The sequence below is a fragment of the Bidens hawaiensis genome, unplaced genomic scaffold (assembly GCF_021521415.1).
Source record: "Bidens hawaiensis isolate Kalapana, Puna unplaced genomic scaffold, B.hawaiensis_p1.1 tig00013298_1, whole genome shotgun sequence".
NCBI classification, from domain to species: domain Eukaryota; kingdom Viridiplantae; phylum Streptophyta; class Magnoliopsida; order Asterales; family Asteraceae; genus Bidens; species Bidens hawaiensis.
The window spans coordinates 286,542-308,762 of NW_027492127.1; the positions used below are offsets into that span (position 1 = coordinate 286,542).

The 22,221-nt window shown below is 36.4% G+C and overlaps 1 protein-coding gene and 2 pseudogenes across 4 annotated transcripts; 1 reads left to right on the forward strand and 2 right to left on the reverse strand.

Annotated features, from left to right (window-relative positions):
• Positions 1-363: 363 nt before the first annotated feature.
• LOC143543794 (protein ACCUMULATION AND REPLICATION OF CHLOROPLASTS 6, chloroplastic-like) lies at positions 364-5,690 on the forward strand (annotated as a pseudogene). The gene is made up of 6 exons (XR_013137144.1): positions 364-907; positions 1,536-1,760; positions 1,855-2,116; positions 3,032-3,941; positions 4,992-5,125; positions 5,213-5,690. The product of XR_013137144.1 is annotated as a protein ACCUMULATION AND REPLICATION OF CHLOROPLASTS 6, chloroplastic-like (transcript).
• A 503-nt stretch (positions 5,691-6,193) lies between these two features.
• Positions 6,194-13,873, reverse strand: LOC143543788 (kinesin-like protein KIN-7F; annotated as a pseudogene). Its single transcript, XR_013137143.1, has 13 exons — positions 13,675-13,873; positions 12,989-13,089; positions 11,990-12,103; positions 11,834-11,905; positions 11,146-11,313; positions 10,990-11,055; positions 10,772-10,896; positions 10,161-10,491; positions 9,960-10,064; positions 9,186-9,915; positions 8,573-8,586; positions 8,283-8,536; positions 6,194-6,654 (listed from the first exon to the last, which is right to left on the reverse strand). The product of XR_013137143.1 is annotated as a kinesin-like protein KIN-7F (transcript).
• A 1,988-nt stretch (positions 13,874-15,861) lies between these two features.
• On the reverse strand, positions 15,862-21,475 carry LOC143543793 (coatomer subunit alpha-1-like). 2 transcript variants are annotated; one of them, XM_077036035.1, is made up of 4 exons: positions 21,262-21,475; positions 20,235-20,729; positions 16,408-19,400; positions 15,862-16,001 (listed from the first exon to the last, which is right to left on the reverse strand). In XM_077036035.1, exons 1-3 carry the CDS (start codon positions 21,467-21,469, stop codon positions 16,453-16,455), a joined length of 3,651 nt encoding a protein of 1,216 aa, XP_076892150.1. In that variant the 5' UTR covers positions 21,470-21,475; the 3' UTR covers positions 15,862-16,001; positions 16,408-16,452. The 2 variants fall into 2 exon arrangements, with proteins under 2 accessions (XP_076892150.1, XP_076892151.1); XM_077036036.1 differs by lacking the exon at positions 15,862-16,001 and adding an exon at positions 16,029-16,049.
• Positions 21,476-22,221: the final 746 nt, after the last annotated feature.

The window sequence follows — 22,221 nt, forward strand, 5'->3', positions numbered from 1 at the left end:
TGGTTGTGGCTCAATGGTAGAGCACTCACTTTACAAGTGAGAGATAGGGGGATCAAACCTCAATACCACCAACTTATATGGGATATATGAGGGATGACTCTGGCTTGTCAGGGTTCGAGTCCTGATCTCACCCGGTTTTACCGGCTCCTCGCTGTCGTGCCGTTTGGCGGACGTGGGATTCGGGTTTTATCCGGTGAATCCCTCAACAGGTGGACCACTAGGGGCTCCGTCCGTCTGGACTAGTGGCCGGCTCGGGTTACCTTTAGCCAATTAGAGCCGCGTACGAGGTACCCGGTGTTACTTATCTGGCCGTAAAAAAAAGAAAATCTACTGCTACTCTACAATTCATAATATCTTGTGTATCAATCAACAATTTACTTTCCCGATGGAATCTCTCGGCCACCTGAGACTCACCGGCTGTATACCATTAACCACCACTACCACAACCACCACTAACAAACACTTCAAATTAAAACCTAACGCCGTGAGTAACGGACCTGTTTCCAGCAACTTCTCAGCCAGCAAATGGGCCAACCGCCTCTTATCCGACTTCCACTTCCTTCCTACAACCACCACGGACCCACCAGACCTAACCACCGCCACCACTCTCACTCCGCCGTACCCTCCGGCCAGCACCACCGACCGCTACGTTCCAATTCCAATTGACTTCTACCGAGTACTCGGCGCCGAGCCGCATTTCCTTGGTGATGGAATTAAGAGGTGTTATGAGGCTAGGGTTTTGAAACCGCCTCAGTATGGTTATAGTGATGATGCGTTGATTAGCCGCAGGCAGATTCTTCAAGCCGCGTGTGAAACCCTAGCGGACCTTAGCTCCAGACGGGAGTATAATTTAGGGCTTGCGGATGATGAGTTTGATACGATTGTTACGGATGTGCCGTTTGATAATGTAATTGATTCTCTGAGCTTATTCTCTGTGTTTGATTTATAGCTTACTGTGATTTAGCTTGCTAGGGCTGAAATTAGGATTGAGCAATAACCGAATTAACCGATGTTCGGTTAAGCTGTAACCGATTAACCAAAAATTACGGTTCGGTTTTGGTGTGTGGCATAACTGAACTGATTATAAAAAATATAAGTATTCGAAATATGTGATGTTTTTTAGACACAAAGGGCTTAAATTAGCCATTAGGATTGAGAAAAATAACTGAATTTACTGAACTGAACAATTAACCGATGGTTCGGTTAAGCCGTAACTGATTAACCAAAAATTATGGCTCGGTTTCGGTTCTGGTGTGTGGCATAATTGAATTAGCTGAACTGATTATAAGTATGACTATTCAAAATATGTAATGTTTTTTAGACATAATTGCTTATCTTTTGAGAAATATATGTCTTCTTGGCTTCAAACTTTAATGTGGTTACCTTTTGTTTAAAATGCACCAGAACCCTAAGCAAGAAATCAAATTGAATATGAAACCATGTGTTATAACACCAATTGTGAGGTAACATGACAGCACAAAAAGGAAAAGAAGCCATGCACATCCTTACTGATTATTGTTACTAAATATTTTAAGGTTCCTGGAGCCTTGTGTGTGTTGCAAGAAGCTGGAGAAGATGAACTGGTGCTTCATATTGGTGAGAGTTTACTGAAAGAAAGACTACCAAAGTCATTCAAGCAGGATGTTGTGTTGGCAATGTCATTATCCTATATTGAAATATCACGTGATACAATGGCAATGTCTCCACCTGATTATATCAAAGGTTGTGAATTACTTGAAAGGGCACTTAAGTTATTGCAGGTAAAACTTTGACAAAATCTTGAATGTTTGATTTCAGTATCAAATTAATAAGAATATAGAAAGGTTGTTTGAATTCTTGAAATGATCTGTTCAGGAAGAAGGTGCCAGCAGCCTTGCACCGGATTTGCAGGCACAAATTGATGAAACTTTAGAAGAGATTAACCCTAGATATGTGCTTGAGCTTTTGGCTTTACCTCTTGATGATGAGTATAAGTCACGAAGAACCGAAGGCCTTCAAGGCTGTGCGCAATATTTTGTGGGCTGTTGGGGGCGGTGGTGCCGCCGCGATTGCTGGTGGCTTTACACGTGAAGATTTCATGAATGAGGCGTTTTTACGAATGACAGCAGCGGAGCAGGTAACATTTTGCTTTTTTTTAACGAGGCACGTGCAGTTTCAACGGTGCTATCCAAATTATTACACCAAATTATAGGTTTATGTTTATATGAAATGGGTCAGTTTGGGACTCAAAACCGAATCAAAAACCTAAATTAGGTTTTTGAGTTTCTGAAAACCGTTTGGTTTCGGTATTTTGTTTGAGGTTTGGGTTTGTTTCGATTTTGGTTTTACTAACTTGGCTTGAAATTTTTGGGCAGAAAAAAGATTGGCCCAAAAATAATGAATTTGAGCCTAAACCTTTTGGTTAATTGATTTTAATACACTTGGGACTAAAATAATTGTGTTGCACTATTTTTTAAATTCTTATAAGTTGCTTAACTTTCAAAATTAAAAATGAAAAATCATAAATTTGGTTCGTTTTTTTTTTCTAAAGTTTGGCTTGGGCTTCGGTTTTTTCAGTTTTTTACCATTTTGGCTTAAAGTTTTTGGGCCAGAAAAAGATTGCCCCAAAAATAATGAATTTGGGCCTAAACATTTTTTTTTTGATTTATGATTAATCGATTATTATACATTTGGGACTTAGGTATTTGGGTTGCACTATATATCAAATTCTTATATATTACTTCACATTAAAAATTCAAAATAAAAAATGAAAATCCATAAATTTGGTTCGGTACATGCAAAACCGAAACCGAATTGAAAATTTGGTTCTTACTATAACATAAAACCAAAACGTCAGTTTTTGTTTTGTTTGGTTATTTCGGTTAGGTTTTAATATTTTTTTAGGTCATGGATCGGTTTTGTCGATTTCATGCACACCCCTTACATAAAACTCACAATCATTTACCAAAAAGTAAATTATTATTACATATCTGATTCTCCAGTTATTTATAAATCTGTTTCTGATTTTGTTTTCAATCTTTATATTTATAAGGTTGAACTCTTTACTGCCACACCGTATAACATACCAGCAGAAAGTTTTGAAGTTTATGGAGTCGCTTTAGCATTTATAGCTCAAGCATTTACGGGTAAAAAGCCCCGTTTAATTAAAGAAGCCGACAGTTTGTTTCAACAACTTCAACAAATCAAAGTAACCGCTTTAAGCAATTCAAACGTGAGAGAGAATCGTGAAGCGGACTTTGCATTAGAACGTGGCCTCTGTTCACTTCTTGTAGGCGAGGTTGACGAGTGCCGTTCATGGTTAGGTTTAAACGATGAAAACTCACCGTACCGAGAACCATCTATTGTTACTTTCGTTATGGAACATTCTAGAAATGATCCTGACAACGATCTCCTTCCGGGTCTTTGCAAGTTGTTGGAAACATGGCTCGATGAGGTTGTGTTTCCTAGGTTTCGTGAGACAGCCGATGTCCAGTTTAAGCTTGGTGATTATTATGACGACCCGATCGTGTTGAGGTATTTAGAACGGTTAGAAGGAGTTGGTGGTTCACCATTGGCTGCCGCTGCTGCGATTGCAAAAATCGGTGCTGAAGCGACAGCGGTTCTTGATAGTGTTAAGGTAGGGGCAATTCAGGCATTACAGAAAGTTTTTCCTCTAGGTCAGGAGGTAGAGAGTGTTAAACGTTATAATAATAACAATAATGGTGCGGTTGAGGAATCATTTGCGGTTGAGACAGATGAGTTAGTTTTTGAGGAAAATAAGTTAAACGGGAATCAAGAACGGGAAATGATCACTTATCAGATTAAAGATGTGGCTGTGAAGATTGCGTGTGCGGGCATGGTGGTTGGATTATTGACTTTGACTGGATTGAAGTTTGTACCGTTCAGAAAAGGCCCTCGTAAAGAAGTTAGTTCGGTATTGGCTTCAGATGTCATCAGTGTAGGTATGATCTAATATGACGCGTGATAGTGTAATCTAGACATATATGATTAATAATTTTTAATAAATTTGTTTTATTTTTTGCTTTTTGGTGGATATATAAAATTAACTCAAAGAGTTGGCAAGATAGGCAGGTTGTGGTTTGGTTAACAGGTTAAAACAAGTTCATGTTAAAAACATTTCATTTTTAATACGGGCTGGTAGGCCTGTAAACGAACTGAACGAACACGAAGGGTGCATGTTCATGTTCGTTCGTTTAGTTTTAACTGAACAAATGATCGAACACGAACGGTTATATGAATATGATTTTCTTGTTCGTGTTTGTTCATGTCTGTATGTTAACAATATAGACGAACGGTTCATGAACGTATACAAACGAACATAGCTGAATATAAATGAACGGACATAAACGAGGAAAAACCATTTTAAAAAGAAAAGTGAACAATTTGTTGGGTCTCAAAAGTTACTAAACTAGACTAATCTGTAACGGGCCTAACAAATTTAAATGAATTTATTAACGAACATGCTTAAAACAAACGTAAACTAGCGAACATAAATGCAATGCTCAGTTTGTTTACAGGTCTACGATCCGAAATCAGGGGTCATGTCGTGCCGGTCGCAACTTTTTTGGCAATTATTAAAAAAGTTTGTAAATACTTAACGTGTTAATTATTTAGTTAGCAAGCTCTTCTATTAAAAAAATCCCAGTGGTTGTATTATGGCGGTGTTTGGGATTCCTTGTTTTACCTTATAACTTTTCCCATAAGTTATTAAGTTACAAAGTTGTAACTTATTAAGTTATTAACTTATCCCCTCACAATAACACACAATACCAAACACCTCACAATAACACACAATACCAAACACCTTTTAACTTTTTCAAACGTTAGTCATAAGTTGCTTAAAATAAGCAATCCCAAACACCCCCTATGTATGCATTAATAATATACTTTGTAAGTAGGTTGCAACTTGATTTGGCACCTGTGATAAAAAGAATTGGAACATTAAGCTTCATATCAAACAATATGTTAAAATGTTTCATTATTCATTGCAGGGGAATCTATGGTTGAAGATTCTCTAGAGATTCCTAGAATGGATGCAAGAGTCGCCGAAGATCTTGTTCGCAAGTGGCAGAGTGTTAAGTCCCAAGCCCTTGGACCCGATCATTGCCTCTCAAAATTATCAGAGGTAGAGTCTTGCATCCTAGTAGTTGACCCATTAATAAGTGAGAGTGTCAAAATTCACACATCTAACTGATACTTAGAAATATGGCAGGTGTTAGATGGTGAAATGCTTAATATCTGGCTTAAACGGGCAACTGAAATTGCTCAACATGGTTGGTTCTGGGAATACACTCTTTTAAACATTACTATTGACAGTGTTACTATTTCACTCGATGGCCGTTTAGCTGTTGTGGAAGCAACCCTTGAAGAGTCTGCAAAGTTGACCGATTTGACCCACCCGGAAAATAATGACTCCTACAATTTAACCTACACAACACGTTATGAGATGTCGTGTGCCAACTCAGCATGGAAAATCACAAAGGGGGCTGTCCTAAAATCATAACAGATGTAATTCTCTCTCTTTTTCTGCTATTTTTTTTGGGGACAAATATATATACTTTTATTATGTAATCATTTAGGGGTCAAATATTCAATTTCAGATGAATTCCAAACAACAAACACTAGACTTGTAAACGAGCCAAGCAGACACGAACGAAGCATGTTCTTGTTTGTTCGTTTAACTATAAGTTAAAAGTCTTTAACCGAACAAATGATCGAATACGAACTATACGAACGGAATTTTCTTGTTTGTGCTCATTTGTTAACAGTATAAACGAATCATTCAGGAGTGTAAATGAACAAACATAACCTAGCCAGAACCAGTAATGTGAAGAACAATGTGTTGGGCTAAAAATTTATTATAATTAGACTAAGGTGTAGGGGCCAAAATTTTTTTTAAATGAATATATTAAAGAACGTAAACGAATGAACTTAAACAAAAGCAAATTAACAAACATTAACAAATTTAAATGAATGAACATAAACAAAAGGTCAAAAACGTAAATGAACAAACGGTATAGCTGCTCACTGAACGTTCAGAACGTTCTGTTCGTTTACAGGCAAAACAAAAGCACATGATATAATTTTTCAGTATTAGATAATCACTTTTAAAACGCAAATCCAAACGTACTCATAATTCCGGAGCCTGGAGAATTAACACGATGAAAGTACAATTTTTATTGCATTGAGAACAAACATGACGTTTGGCAAGGGATAAAAGCTTTACTTAAAAGATATAAACTAATTTGGTAATGCTCATACTTCAATATGATTACATAACATGTAACAAAATCTATACATGTGAATTATAGCTAGATGCCAGTTTAATACCTTAGCAGCGATAGGCTGCTTTTCCAGGTGGATATAAGGCTTTGTGATTCTTGTTGTTTGGTAGCAACGGTTAACCCGAACAACTCTTTTGGTGTTTTGTCTGGATCGATGAGCCCAACAAGCTTTGCAACAATCTTTGCACTGTCCCTAATATGCTCGATGTCGTCTGTTTTTGTCCACAATAATTGAGACAATTGCAATCTCCTGTTTCGGGATTCCAAATCTATGCCCCACTTCGCAAACAGAGTCTGTCTTTCGGCTGAAGTGAATTTGTTCAAAAGCTTACGGCATAACATTGCCCGCTCAAGAGTTAGTGCCCGTGCACTGTTAATCATTAAGAAGCGAGATGGTTAACCTTTTTGAAGCGAAATGGATGTAAAAGTTAGGTCTTTTTTGCAATGTTTGTTCATGGTTAGGGGCTCATTTAATCTTAAAGAGTACAAGCCTTCAAAGAGCCGGTCTCAAGTAGCTTACGAGCTGCTCTGCTTGTTTACGCCCCTAGTCATGGTGAATTTAAAGGTGTAAACGAGTCCATCTCGACTAGGCTCGATCCCGGCTCGCTTAACTTACGAGAGCTTGAGCTCGGTTCATGAGTAGTCTTTCAAGTTCTATCGACTCAGGCTCGACTCGTTTATTATTTATTAGTTAATTTACATTTTTAGAACTCTTTATATATTTTTATCATAGTTTTTAATTTTTTATATATGATATATATATATATATATATCATAGTTATTAAAAGCGGGCACTTTTTGCGCTTAAGCGCATTTAAAGCGCCAGGCGCATTAAGTGCGACATGCACAATCTTATTTTCCCAAACCTCCCATGTGTATTAAATACTCTTTAATATTTTGTTTCTATTCTCTAGGAGTCCTCTAACACTCCACTATTTAAGGGGTTCCATAATCAAAATATTATATCACACAAAATCATCAAGAACTAAGAATTACAAGTTAATTTTGTTCTTATTTCCCTATTTTCGGATTTCTTTCTTTACTATGCGCCTTTTTGTTCTTTGTTTCTTATAATCTTATGTAACTTTAATATTGTTTCAGCACTTTCTTTCTTTACTATGCACTTTTTCTATGTTTTGGTTTTTCATTTTTCTAATTATTATGATGTACTTGGTACTACATGTTTTGAATTTTGGATTTTGGTTTTTTGTTGTTTTTATAAACTATTTGAAGAATTAATGTATTTGTTCTTCATAAGATGTTCTATTTAAGTTAATTTTTTTGTTTTTTTAATGTGCGCTTTTTTTTTAAATCGGACGCTTTTTTTGCGCTTATCGCCTGGGCGCTAGACCCAGCCTCAACGCTTTCGAGCGCTTATCGCATTTGATAACTATGATATATATATAGGGTAAGGTTATTGTAAAAAACAATAGTTTTGTGAGAAGAATAAGAATAGATATATATTTAGTTATTTTTATCATAGTTTTACATATAATAATAACTATTATAGAAATATATTTTTGTTATATTAATTAGTTTATATAAATAATAGGCTAGCGGGCTAGCTTGAGCTTGATAAGTGAAGCCCGGCCCCGGGCTCGGCTATTATTTATTAATTAATTTATATTTTATTTTTAAACTTTTTTTGTATTTAAATTAAAATTTTTATATATAACATGGTATATATAATTTAGTTATTTTGTCATAATTTTACATACCGTATTAATTATTGTATAAAAAATATACTTATTATACTAATACGAGCTATATGAGTAAATAAGTAATAAGCTCATTTAGGTTCATGAGCCAGCTCGAGCACGATAAGCAAAGCTCAGGCTTGTTTATTAAACACATTTTTAGGCTCGGGCTCATTTAAGCTCGAACTCGTTTAAGATCAGTTTGAGCTTTTAGTGAGCCGATCTCGAGTAGTTTCGCAGTTCGGCTCGCCTCGTTTACATCTTGTTCATGGTCATTATAATAAAAGAAACGAACTACCACCTTGCAATTTGATCTAGTGTTTGCTTGAGGAATGCTAGACGTCTAAGCTCGACTTCAATGTACACGGAATCTGATGGATCGCCTTTGATAAGCAAGAAAAAGTAGGTCCTGTGAAGCAACGGTATGTTGCATTCATTCCAGAGTTCAATTATCTTCTGTCTTTGCTCCTCAAACACCAAACACCACTCTTTCTCAGATTCAAAACCTTCATCCGCTTCATCTCTTGATTCAATGGTTTCCGGCGTCGCCTTCACCTGACATGATATCAATAAGTTGTATCAGAGTCAAACGGGTCGAAAGTTTCCTAAAATATTTTATAACCGTTTATGACACATTCGTTATTTATATAATAAAAAGATTGTATAAAAGGTGTTTCAGATCAACCCAACTTAACCTGTGCATTAGTTATTTATATATAAAAAAAGGGAGCATACGGGTCTACCTAACTGACCCATGTGAAAGTAACAATCTTGCATGGGCTGATTTGGGTCGATTTTGGGCTCAAACCAATCCAAAACTCGAAAATTCGATTTTTGGGTTTATGAATACCATTCATTTTCGATTTCCAGGATAGTTTTGGTTCGGTTTAGTTTTTTTGGTTTTGCTGTTTGGGCTTGAAAATTTTTGGCCGAAAAAATGGCCCAAAATAATAAATTGGGCTTAAATATTTTTGTTAATTAATGATTAATTGATTATTACACATATGGGTTTAAAACATTTGAGCTACACTATGTATTACGGGTTCGGTCAGTGTTTTTGGAAATGAGTACATGCAAAACCGATACCAAATCAGAAACTGTGTTTGAGAAAACATAAAACCAAATGACGGTTTTGGTTTGGTTTCGGTTACATTGATAATTTCGGTTACACGTCAGTTATTTCAGTTTCATACACATTGTACACCCCTAATACTCACCATGACATTTTCGTGTTTCGTCTTTGATAAAGGAGATAAGACGATAATATCCTCTTCTCCATGCTGCATTTCTTTCTCGTCAACACGTTTGGCCGAACGCTGAGAATCTTGCCGACATAATTTCTTAATATCCGACTCTGATCTTGATTCAACCACAACATTCTTTTCACATATCGGAGGCGATGATGTTGATGTTGATACATCGCCTTCAATAACAGCCGAGCAGCTCGTGCTTCTTGTTAAACTTGTAGTTTTTGTTTCAGACACGTCTTCAAGAGCTGGTTGAGGCATTTGGTCTACATGTGAATTTGTTTCATTTTTCTCAATACTTACTTCTACTTCTTTACAACTATCTACTAAATCTGTCATTTCTTTTTGGGAAGTCTTATCCAAATCTTGGGTCAGGTCAGGCCCGGAATATTGGTTCATGAACTCGAGTGGGGTGATATTGTCAAAAACATAGTGGTCTTCGTTTGGATTATGTAGTTTATGATTCTTCGGGAAACTGTATGTGTTGACTGCAGCAGTTGGGGGAAGAGGAGCATTGACTTTGACTTTGATGTTGGCTGCCACGTCAGATGCATCTGATGTGGAATGTCCGTCCCATGAACTGCTACGGAAGTGCCCAGATGGAGAACCTCTGTCTGGTGAACTAGAATCCGTCTGCATGATAATAACATACCCGATTTCTTTTCATCGACCGACCTTTTTACCACCCTAAAAATATGGTTATCATCTTAACAAGAAAGATAATAACATACCCATTGTACTGAATTTTGATTTACTCCAGCTGCTTTTAATATTTCATCAAGCCGAGACCGAGCAAGATCCCGTTCTTGAGTCAAATCTGTAATTTCTTGTTCCATCTGTGATACAACAATAATCAACTCAATTGACTGATGATCACGAAAGTGTTTCATGTCAACCCTGCTCAACTGACCCAACAAGAAACGGTTACTGACCTTTTGTATTTGAAGCTCCTTTTCTTTGATTATTGTCTCGGACTCACTTGTTGTGCCTGTCATGTTTTTTAATTCGTTTTCAAGTCGGGCCATTTCTCGTTGCAATTGTTTCACCAATGCTTTCTCGGACACGACTACATTAACCTGTGCACTTGTTCTGACCTCCTTGGCACAAACTGCAAACAAAAGTGTGTTTCTTGTTTGCTCGAGATGAGTGTGTGCAGGGCTGAGTGTGCATACTATGGCTGTTTTTGCATTTCCTCCCAATGAGTTTTGTAGGATTCTTGTTAGCTTTGAGTCTCGGTATGGTATATGACCGTTTGGCTCTTTGCTACATCCAGATAATATAATAAGTTCATTTCACTTACAGAAACGGTATTTGTTTCAACTTTCAATCTTGGTATTAAAAAAGAACAAGACGCTCTTAGGTGTTTAAAGTGGTGCGCATGCTTCACACACACGTGGTGTCCTATGTATAGTTATTGACAACCAGAAGCTGTCTTTCGTGTCTTTTGTATTTTTATCAAGAAAACATTGGTTCTTCTGCATGGAGTGTTTGGCAGATTGTAATTTTAAAACACGAAAATAAAGCAATAGAAAGAAATACAAACCTTAATTTGCGGATAACTGTTCCTAGCGTTAGTAAGCTGCGGTTTATGTGGCCGCCTTCTTTCAGCCGTTTACCAGCTGATAACGTTTGAGAAGCGCGTTCACTTCCTGCTAGATCGATAAAATTCTACAAGAATACAATTCTTTGTATTTATTCATTTTAACCTCAAAAATCTATATAAAAACTAAATCAAAATTAATATTTAGTAAGCATACGTACCACCGCAGCTGTTAGAATGTTTGCACTGTTAGTCCTTGAGAATTCACTGGGAGAACTTTCAATTGTCTGATAAAGAAAACAACAATAAATCATGATGATCAAAGAATCTTCAAGTTTGTTCATGTTGATTAAGTGTTTAAATTATGAAAAGTGTACCAGGCGAATAATCTGATGAGACCTCGAGCTCATTTCGTTCATCGATGTTTCCCCAATTTTTCTTTGAGCTACACAGGTAATTCCAATTTCCAAATGATTTAACAATATACACGTTCGACTCGTTATGGTTAAACAGGCTGGCAAGTGATGGGTATGTGGGTCTGTGGGTTTGGTTTATACATCGACTCAAATGCCGAAACAAAAATCATTCGGTTTTGATTTTTAGGTTTTTGGTCTGGGTTCGATTTTTCCTGTTTTACCATGTTTTACCATTTGGGCTTGAAAGTTTTGTGCCAAACAAAAGTGGCCCAAAATAATAAAGTTGACTTAGAAGCTTTTGTTAATTAAAGATTATTTAATTTTTATACCTTAGGGTCTAAAATAATTCGGTTACACTCTTAGTTAACTTTTACTTAACGTTCAATAATAAATGAGAAATTATAAATTCGGTTCAGATTCGGTTTCATTTTGTTTCGGTTACGGATCAGTTTCTTTCGGTTTCATGCACACCCCCGTTTCAAATATTATAGAAACTTGCCACTGGCAAACATCATAGCTCATAAGTTGCATAAAAGGCATTCAAAACATTAAACTTAAGTAAAATTAAACAAGAGAGATTTTGTGAGGTAGCCTAACCGTGCCCGGCCTCGGCCTGACCCGACCCGAAAATATTTTTACCTTCACATACGGCAAGGAGCTCCATTAGATGGGTCCAGTCCTCTAAATGGATTTCTGTGAGTTTATCTACAATCGTCCCTTTCTGTGATGACATAAAAAGCCACTCGATAAATGTTTGTTTAATTAATGGGCCATTTGTGTAATATAATAAGATGATAATATTCACCACTGGATCATCAAGGAGTCTAAGTGGAGTAGCATCTGCACTAAGAAGGTCTCTAACGCATTCATTGTATATTTCAATAGCCGAAAATTTCAATATAAATTCTCTATCATCTTGCTGAAACACAAAACATATCATTAAGTAGCAATGTTTAATGGGTTGTGCTTTCGACTCACCAACCCGAACATGACCGGTTTCACCTGATTTTTTTTCATATGTATGTACCATAAAAAATACAAACATTTTTTTTTTTGCATATGTACCATAAAAATGTGTTTAAACTATAAAACTCGTGTATTGTTTCTTATTTATCTTTAAATTTGAACATAAAATAACCAAGATTGTAGAAGTCGCTAGGCGGACCCTAGGCGGGTCGACTGGGGAGTTGGGTGTACTCGAACATAGTAAATATAAAGAAAATTTTGGATATTACATATATGGTAAATATCACAAGTTTTATAATATTTATAACAAAATAGGTCAATATCAATATAATATAAATAAGACAAATGCATTTTTAAATAATAAATTATTCTAATAATTGTTGATCATTAACTAAAAAAATTGATATTTATTCTTTAATATTATAGATTTATGAATTATTTTTTTAAGTCAAAATTTTCCCACGTTCACCACTAGATGTAATTCTGGCTGAGGTTAACCATCTTTGATCAATTCTTTGTAACTAGGCGGAGTTAAAGATACTCGTCTCGGCGACATACTTTGTAGCGAGTATCCGGCCTTGTAAACATACTTTTTACAACATTGAAAATAACCAATCAGTTTAAATTATATAAGGAAATAAAAAATACATTTTCTTAACAGAAAATACACATTCTAGCGCAAATATGATTTGTTTAGCTAAACGTGTTTGCGGTTTTAACCAACAATGTTGCCCGTTTTGACTTAAGTTTGTGTCATTATTGGTTTTCACGGTCATAAAAGAAAAATAGTTACCAAGTTATACCCGAGAAAAATATCCTTTTTATATAATTAGATTACCTTGTTTACGTGATCAAATATGTCTGAAATTGCATATTGAGTGATGCCAGTCATGGTGTACGTCTTCCCACTGCTTGTCTGCCCATATGCGAATACACTAGCTGAAGAAATAATTTAATTTGCAACATGACATATGATATTGTTTAATATCACAACCCAAAACAATAATAATTGATGCTCACAGTTGAAACCGTAGATCGTTGAAAGCGCGATTCTTTTGACTCCCTCCTCGTACACTTGTCTTGTTGTACTGTCACACCCGTATACTCGGTCTGGTGGAGAACATTGATACCGGTTAATATGCACTCAACGTTCGACGGGATATTGTATAGATACCAAAGTATGGTTTCAACTTTATGAGGTTTAAATAACTTCTAATATAAAACTTCATATATTAAATAAAAGGATCCAATTACAATAGAGATGTGATTAAGCGGACAACAAGCTGTGTTGTTTTTTCTTTAAATGGTTACTTTGTATTAAAATTTTTAAAATGACAGCGGGGTTCATGAATATAATACGCATATATAATTGCATATTCCGCAAGCAAAATAAATAAGGTCAAACGGTCAACCATTGACCCCACCGTTAAGAAGTCAAAACCGAACTATATTATGTCAAGCTAGTTGAACCAGTCGACTTGTTTCGATTTGGACGGTTCATTCAACGAGATGTGTATTGCTTACCAAATGTGTAGGCATTTGGGTACGCTGATCGGTCTGTTAAGGCCTTAACGTTCTTGTATATGATGGTGTCATTGCTCACACATTCCCAATCCGAAGTATCATGCTTGGCGATTTCCTTCGCGTTTAAAGGCCTCACCCTCACCGTCACGAATATCTTCTCTTGTTGCCCGTCCCCGGGATACATCTCGTTTCCACTCATCGTATTTCCTTATCGAGGCACATGGACTCGATAAGGATATAGAGGGAAGAAAACTTAAAAGCCTTGATTTTATCTATATCTGCAAAAAATAATCATAAATAATCCATGTTTAACCTGTATAATAAACATGTTATGTTCAGGTTAACCTGTTTATTAAACGGGTTGTGTTTGGGCTAACCTATATAAAGCAACTAGCTAAACTTGGCAGCCCCGTTAGCTTTTTGATAATTAGAATACAAGCATATATTTCGTAATGTCAACCCATTAATCCATTTAACACATTTATTATAACCATCAATCTATTTAACTCGTTTAGATAGATGAGTTACACAAGAAAATGTATTTTTGGTTCCATGATTTTAAGTGAGTTAGCGTTAGCGTTTATATCTTTTGACACAAACAAATGTATCCCATCAACCAAGTAACCGGGGAACAACCAGCATGCGATAAACAAACGTTAATTATTGATCATGAATTCAAATATAGATTTCGTTTAGGTACCCGAATAATATGAGATTAGTTACCTCCGGGAATGAACGATGGATTGGACCTAAATAAGCTAAAAGATGATGTAAAATTGTTAAATAATAAGAGAGAAATGTAGTCAATTGGCATGATTCTAGAGAGACAAGTGCAAGTTTAGAAGATATTAATTTGTGGTTGTCAAGATGAAACAACGAATGCAACGGAGAACCAATAAAGAATTTGGTTTCAAAATAGACAACCATCTTCAACGATGGGAGAATGAAAAATTTTAATTTCACAACAAAAATAATTTCACATTAACACAACACTACATATGCGTTCTTTTTAGAACTAATAAAGGTCATAATCACATAACATCTTTTCAAATAATAATAATAATAATAATAATAATAATAATAATAATAATAATACATTTGTACTTATAACAAAAAAATGGTTATATGGTTTTTTTAGTCGATGGTGCCGTTTCGAATAGTTTTACGATTTCAGCCAAAATAAATAAATAAATAAACTCTTCAAACCGAACTAAGCAAACCAAAAACTAAACCGACAAACACCCCAAGTACAACATACATAAATAAAACTAGATATTTCTAGTGGTTGTTTGATAGTCTCTTGATGATTCAGTTAAGATGCTACCTCTAAATCGGTTACTCAGTTAGCATTATAGTGTGTTTGATTCACCAATGGTAAGTCTCTGAATTAGTCATAGAGCCTCCGAATAAGTCAAATTTATAAATATGTTGAATGGAACTTCTAAATCAGTAAGTCCTCTTAATGACTCAGGTGGTGGGTTCCAAACCGCCCTATAGTAAGTTGGATTGGTTAGGAACAGAGGGTTAAGATGGGCGTTTATTTGTGCTTCTGGGATAACATTCTTATATATAGTGAATTTGTATTCTCCTCGCTATACCTTCTACAATTATGAATATTTTAGAATAACTTGCCTTGTATATCTGCCATTTTCTACTTTTGTCTTTTATTACAATAATAATACCAATTAACTATGTAAAAAACTATCTTATAGTTACTACTAAATGCACAAATTTATTAATTAATAAAGTTGAATTTCAATATTTCATTTGGCCTAATATTTATTTCTTGAAAGTAAAGCATATATTAAATAAGTTCTGTTTATCTCATAATAAACTAATCATTATTAACATAAACAAGTTTAGACCTAAAGTTTCTAAATTCATTGTTTTGTATATTTATTTCCGCTCAAAAATTTCAAGCTCAGACGATAAATTGAAAAAAATCGAAACCTAACAGCTTCCAAAAACCTAAAATCAAATGCTCGGTTTTTTACTCAGTTGTGAGTCTAAAACAGACGCATACACAACTCTACCACATCCCAACCCAATTCAATATAGAATATCGTGCAAGCCAAGATCAAAATAAACCTAGAAACAAAATGTCACAATGATCGAAAAACCTTTGTAAAAACACGTCCAAGTCCTGATATATTATCGTAAAAACTACATACAACCGCAACTCACAAACCAACACCTCTTTGTGAATGCACGTCTTGTCTTAAAACAACACTCAATTTTAACAGATTCCAATAAAACAAAAATATTCAAACTCATCAGCTACTAGGCAAAAATCCTCTGCTCTACTATGGAATCCAAACATGCTTAAACTGTAAACAAGTCAAATCACAAATCACGGTCAATCGTATAATCATAAACTGTAAAATGTTAGATATTATTCAAAATAGTGCCAAGATATTTCGAGTTGTGTTTTATCTCAAACGAGTCAAACAAGCAGAATAAAAAAAAATCTAAAAGGGAATAACCCAACCTGAGTATCCGACTATTGGAAGTTAATCCTAATCCACACGTCTAGAGTTTGAAGATGAGTTTTGAGTCCATAATTTTTTTAAGAGTTTATTTATTTTATTTTTGGTTGTTATATTTAATAAAGTTATATTGAATATATTATAATTTCATAATGAAAATATTAAGGGAACCATAAAATGTACTTTTAAGCAAATTGATATTCTGATAATATTTTTTTTAAAAATCCAGCAAGAGAAAGAAGATTACCTATAGAACTGAGACCGGCAAGATTATAAAGGAAACTTATATGATTCATCTGATCTGAGCTGGCGAACACAGTAAGCCCGAAGCATCTGATCCCACGACAGCAAGGTTACAAACAGTACAAAGCTGACCTTCCTGGGAAACCACAAAGTGTGAGTTACAGTACGGGCATAGCACATCCTTCTGTCCCCTATATATAGGCACATAAGTCGCCCCACAGACAACAAACGGGTTCCTAAAGTCATAATTCAACTCTGTAGAATCCTTCATGTTCCTCTCAGCAGCCTGCATAACCGACCGCGCAGTTTTCATCTGGTTTTCAGCAGTCGGGTTTGTTTCCAACAACCTCCTTGCAAAATTTGACGCGGTTATTAAATTACCTGCTTTGTAACAAACGGTCATAGCATTCATTAATGCTAGCCTTAAATGTGGTAGTTGAAGATTGCAGTGAGTGAAATAAGCTGCTAGTTCTTGCTGACGAACGGGTTCATTTTTTAACTCACGCCTTTTGAGTTCCATTTGTAAGCCCAAAACGTATTCTTTCACGATAATAATCAGTTCTTTAACTTCATCAACCTTGCGTCTTGACTCGACAACAATAAGCGGGATGGTGTGGAGAATCGTTAAAAAGACGCGTAACGCTTCGGTAAACTTCCCAGTTGTGGTTGCTTTATAACCCGCTTTAAGTTTGTCTTCTAGTTGGGAGAAAGTGAATACGAGTGCAGGTGGGGCCCGAACGTTAGGACTTGCTGACTCGCTCCACCCGCGTTCGATCGCTAATGAAATTATCGGAGCTGATGCGAAGGCCCGTAAATAGGAATGACTTCCGGTGTGGAGATCGATAAATAACGACTTTAAAGGTTCAAAATTTTTAATGCCAAGCTGCCGGGTTAATAAACGCATGGCAGTGTCGAAGTTACCAGCGGCTGCATGTTCAGCTGCTAGAGACGATTTCTGCACCCAGATCTGGCTCACAGGCATACCCGCAGCCGGGGCCACAAAAACCGACGAGCGGGTCGTGGTGGTTTTTGGTGTCTCGACATCAGGTGGAAGTTCAAGATCTTCAAGATCCCAACCACCCTCCTCGTTATCTTCGGGTGCCTCGTCATCATCCGGAACCATGCTGACATCACCATTTTGAATATTATCCACATCCACAATATCCAACTCCTCACCCCAGTCAGCATCAGCAGCATCCTCATATTCCTCATTTCCGCCTTTTCCATTATTATCAAGACCGCCTTCAAATATCCCTTTCATGGTCCTCAACAATGGCCAATCTCCACCACATTTAACAGGTGTGGGTGGGATCAAAAGCGAACCTGACCGACCCAGGGGCAAATTAGGAATATTACCGTTAAGTTTATCAGCTAATTCTTCAGCAATATCATTCAACCCGTGAGTTTTAGCTGTCGCGTATGCTAACGGTAGATGACCCGCATTGACCAAAATCTTGACCCGTTCTTGAACATCACCCAAACACAAAGCATTATGAAACTGACCCATAACATCATTCTTCACCTCAGCAATCTTCATCATTTTAGACAACTTATCCAAATTGCCGGTTATCAAATACAAAAACGATAGCCTCTCGAAATTCTTCGTTCGTTGATACGCGTATTCAACGATACCCGAATTGCCCTGGCGAAGCGCCTCAACACCTAATCGATACCAGTGATCTTTCTCATCAATCTCTTTAGCAGAAGCAACCGCTATCTGAATATTCCCACTTTCGAGTGCTAAATTGAAACGGGTTTGTTCATCTTTCACAAAATGCAATGCAACTTCCGGGAAACCCTTTTGTTGTAAGTATGCAATCATTGCTTGTCCACAAAGCTCTGAGTTTCTGATCATACTCATCACATGATCATATCTTTTCTTTAATAAAGATAGCTTGAATATGTATTCAGTTGAATCGATAACAATCGGGCGGTTTTTCCCGTCACGGTCCAAACAAAAGAGTGTGTTTCCAAATATTTTGGTGATGTAAACCGGGACATCAAGTGTTTTAATAATTCCACTGTCTCCATTAGGCAAACAGTATTTAATATGGGTTAAAGTTGTATATATAAACACACCATTATCATCCCATGAACCGCTTTTCACTCGGATGGTCTCGTGAAGTGTGCACCGGTGAACCAGTTTCTTATCAGCTATGACTATTGAATGTTTACTAAGCAAAGCAACACTTTCCATATCATTTGACCAAACAACATACCTTACAAAAGACGTTTGTAGGTCACCGAGAACCAACCGTTGTTGAAGGTCAAAGATGTATACTCTATCTTCCGCCCTGCATAATAAGTTACCTGTACCCGCATAGAATATAGCATCAGCGGGAACCGGAAGCGCACTCTTTTTCACAATCTCGTTTTTCAAATTTTTAACCAACACTTGATTGGTGCTTTTTTCAAGGACTGCAAATCTGTTACGCGCAACAAAAACCGCATACCCACCAACCCCACGTTTAGCTTCTTGAATCGTATCACTTCGATTGACACTATCTTTAGGGATGATGTACAGTTCATAAGACCCACCATCAACATCTGAACATATTAGAACCGCGTTTTCGGTTGGGCTATACGAGAGGGTTCGTGGTCCCTGGTTCAAACTGACGGAACCGGGCCTGCGAATGGGTAATATTTGGGTGTCTTTTTGAGAAGTGTACTCGTAAAACCGTAGAAAACGGTCTTTTACAAAGTACAATGAGTCACCACTAACAGAAAATGCAGGGCGTTCACGTTCTAGCTTGAAAACAATCATACCACTGTCGTGGCCAGCTGCCAGCAGGTTCATCTCGGGATGACACCCGAGAATCCAGAACCGATCGTGCTCGCGGCGGAACGTTTGAAGAGCGGTTCGTTTTGTAGCGTCCCAAACGCGTATGCTTTTATCCTCTGAGTTTGATACTATAATGTCTTGTCTTGCATGGAAAAGAACAGATGATACGTTATTCATATGACCTCTCAATGTGTCTACTTCCCACGCTTTTGTATCTGAAAGACAAGACAAAAGTAAGTAAAGTAAATTCAGCGATAAAATCCAACCATTCATTTCATCAACATCTTTAAAGATACACAAATTTCAAAATTTCAACAATAATCTGTGACCAAAAATAATAATCTTTAAACAAAAGTAACAACCTGTATGAGCATTCCCTGTCAGTAGATGTATCTTACTAGGGGTGTTATTTATTCGAATAGGATAAAAAATCCTGAATTTTGATTCAAACCAAATTCGGGTTTCAAATATTCAAATCGGGCTCTTATCGTGCAACCTAACTAAAAACTGTTCAACACATCAACCTCATTGCATCAATCAGGAATACTAGCTGTTCAATCTTGTTCACGAAAGTTTTTTACAGATTGTTAATATTATAAGTTTATAGAAATTAGAATTGTTAAGCTTTTTAAGTTCTTGAAGTTTTTTACTCAGAAATCAGAACCGTGAAAAGTAATATGTTCTTAGATTGTATGAGTAAACAATCTGTTAACATATAACTTTAACGATTCTAATTTATGCGTAAAAAACTTCCAAGAACTAACAAGAACTTAAAAAACCTAACAATTATGGTCTCTATAAGCACATAAGCTTAACAAAATGGAAAAAACTTCCATAAATAAGACGGAGCTGTTAGTGTTCCGGAGTGATGCAGTGATGCTACAGTGTCGAACAATTTCAAATTACTTAACCTTCTTTTTAACACAACCATAATAAGATACATTTACTAGCTGAACACTACAACATTCTAGAAAAAACACACATTGCAGATTACTTAACCTTCATTTTAACCTTCAATGTGACGGGGTTTATAATAATAAAAAACATACCATTCATTCGCCAGATCTTCACTTGGCGATCATCAGCTCCTGAAACAATAAGAGGAAGGGTAGGATGAAACGATGCCCAATTGACCCCTCGATCATGACCTTCCAACACATACTTCACAACAGCATCAACGCCTCCAAAGAAATCCGTATTCATCTGACTCAACCGAAGAATATCATCAGCAGGTGAAGCAGTTTTCTTCTTCAGGGCACCAATATCCCAAACTCTAACAGTCTGATCCAATGACGCTGAAACCACAAGGTCCTCCTTCGGATGGAACAAAGCACACATCACATAATGGTTGTGTCCAGTCAAAACAGATATACACGTACGCGACTGCCAGTTCCATATCCGGATGGTTTGATCATCACTAGCACTAACGATCCACGGATTCTCATGGTGAAACTGAACCGTGCGAATGTAATCAAGGTGGCCAAGAAGCGTAAACAAACACCTGTGCAGCTTGTAGTTCCATACTTTGATCTTGTAATCATCTCCTGCATGTACAGCTCATATGTAAGGTCTTTGATTTAACCATTATGAAGAAGATACAAGGATAATAACTGTTTATACGTATATAGAAAACAGAACAAAACAGATCCAACACATTCACATGTTTTTTTTCATATTATAAACATTGCAGAAAAACGATATGCGTGGCACACACTTAAAACCCTAACTTGTATGAATCATGTAAGTCCAGTAAAAACAGAAGACATGAAATTCTCTAAAAATTAAAATAACAAGCTTCAAATCCAATCATCATCAATGCACGTAATGCATATGTAAGTGCTTCGATCTAACCGATACGAAGAAGACACAAGGATAACTGTTCATATGTATATAGATCAAACAGAACAAAACGATTCACATGTTGTTCAGATTTTAAACATTGCAGAAACACAATATCATAAACTTAAAACCCTAAGCAGTAATAATTCAATGCACATAACAGATCATCTAACAATAACAAAAACCTAAACGATAATTGAATGGAACTGAAAAGTAATAACAATAACAATAATAAACCTCCGGAGACGAAAAGCGGCTGCGATTGATGGAAGTGTACGCCGCGAACGGGGCCGTCGTGTTCGTCGAAGCGATCAATGAGAGTGCCCATGCGGTAATCCCATAGCTGGATGACACCACTGTGGAGACTGGCGAGGATCCAAGGGCGCTTGCTGTGGAAACTGAGGCCTTTGACTCGGTTACTCTTCGTCTCAAACTTCGTCAACATCTTCTTCTTCTTTCGTTAACTAATTGATTAATTAATTAATTAATTAATCAGATGATGATGATGATGTAATAAGTTGCAATTGAATTGGATCGTAAATTGGGGATGAATAAAAACCTAGATAGAGGCAGTTAGTTGTTGGTTAATTGTTACCTTATTATTAGATCTGAGAGGTGAATTGGAGAAGTGATGATTATTCGGTGGAAGAAATGGAGGTGGATCCAGTGTTTGTGTGTGAAAAACAGTGTTACATCTGATGGAAGGTGAGATTGTGAAGATGGGTTGAGTAAAAAACTAAAAACACTATTTTGACATATAAAAAATACCAGTGTGTGTGTGAGTCGACAACCTTGGATCAAAACGTGACCATTACGTACTTGAAAGAAATTCACGTGCCATGGCGAGACGTGACGGGAGCTTGGTTGGTATCGGACTATCGGGTTAGTTCTTTTGTATAGGTTGAATGAAAGAAATTTCCTTGCGAAGCGGTGACGATTTGGCGAGGATTTGATTGGCTTTGATACCTAAAATATTGTGTCGAGCTTTTTCCAAAGAAAGTATCTAGATATATTGAATATAATAATTGGGTTGGTTGAATTAACAAATGAAGAATTACAAAAGTATCGACTTCAAGGTTTAACTCAATTTTGAAGATGTCACGTCCTTTTTGGATAAATCATAAATATATGATTGAAATGGTTAAATGGTTAACATGGAAGACGAGTATGTTGACCTGAAACATCAAGACGGAAGAC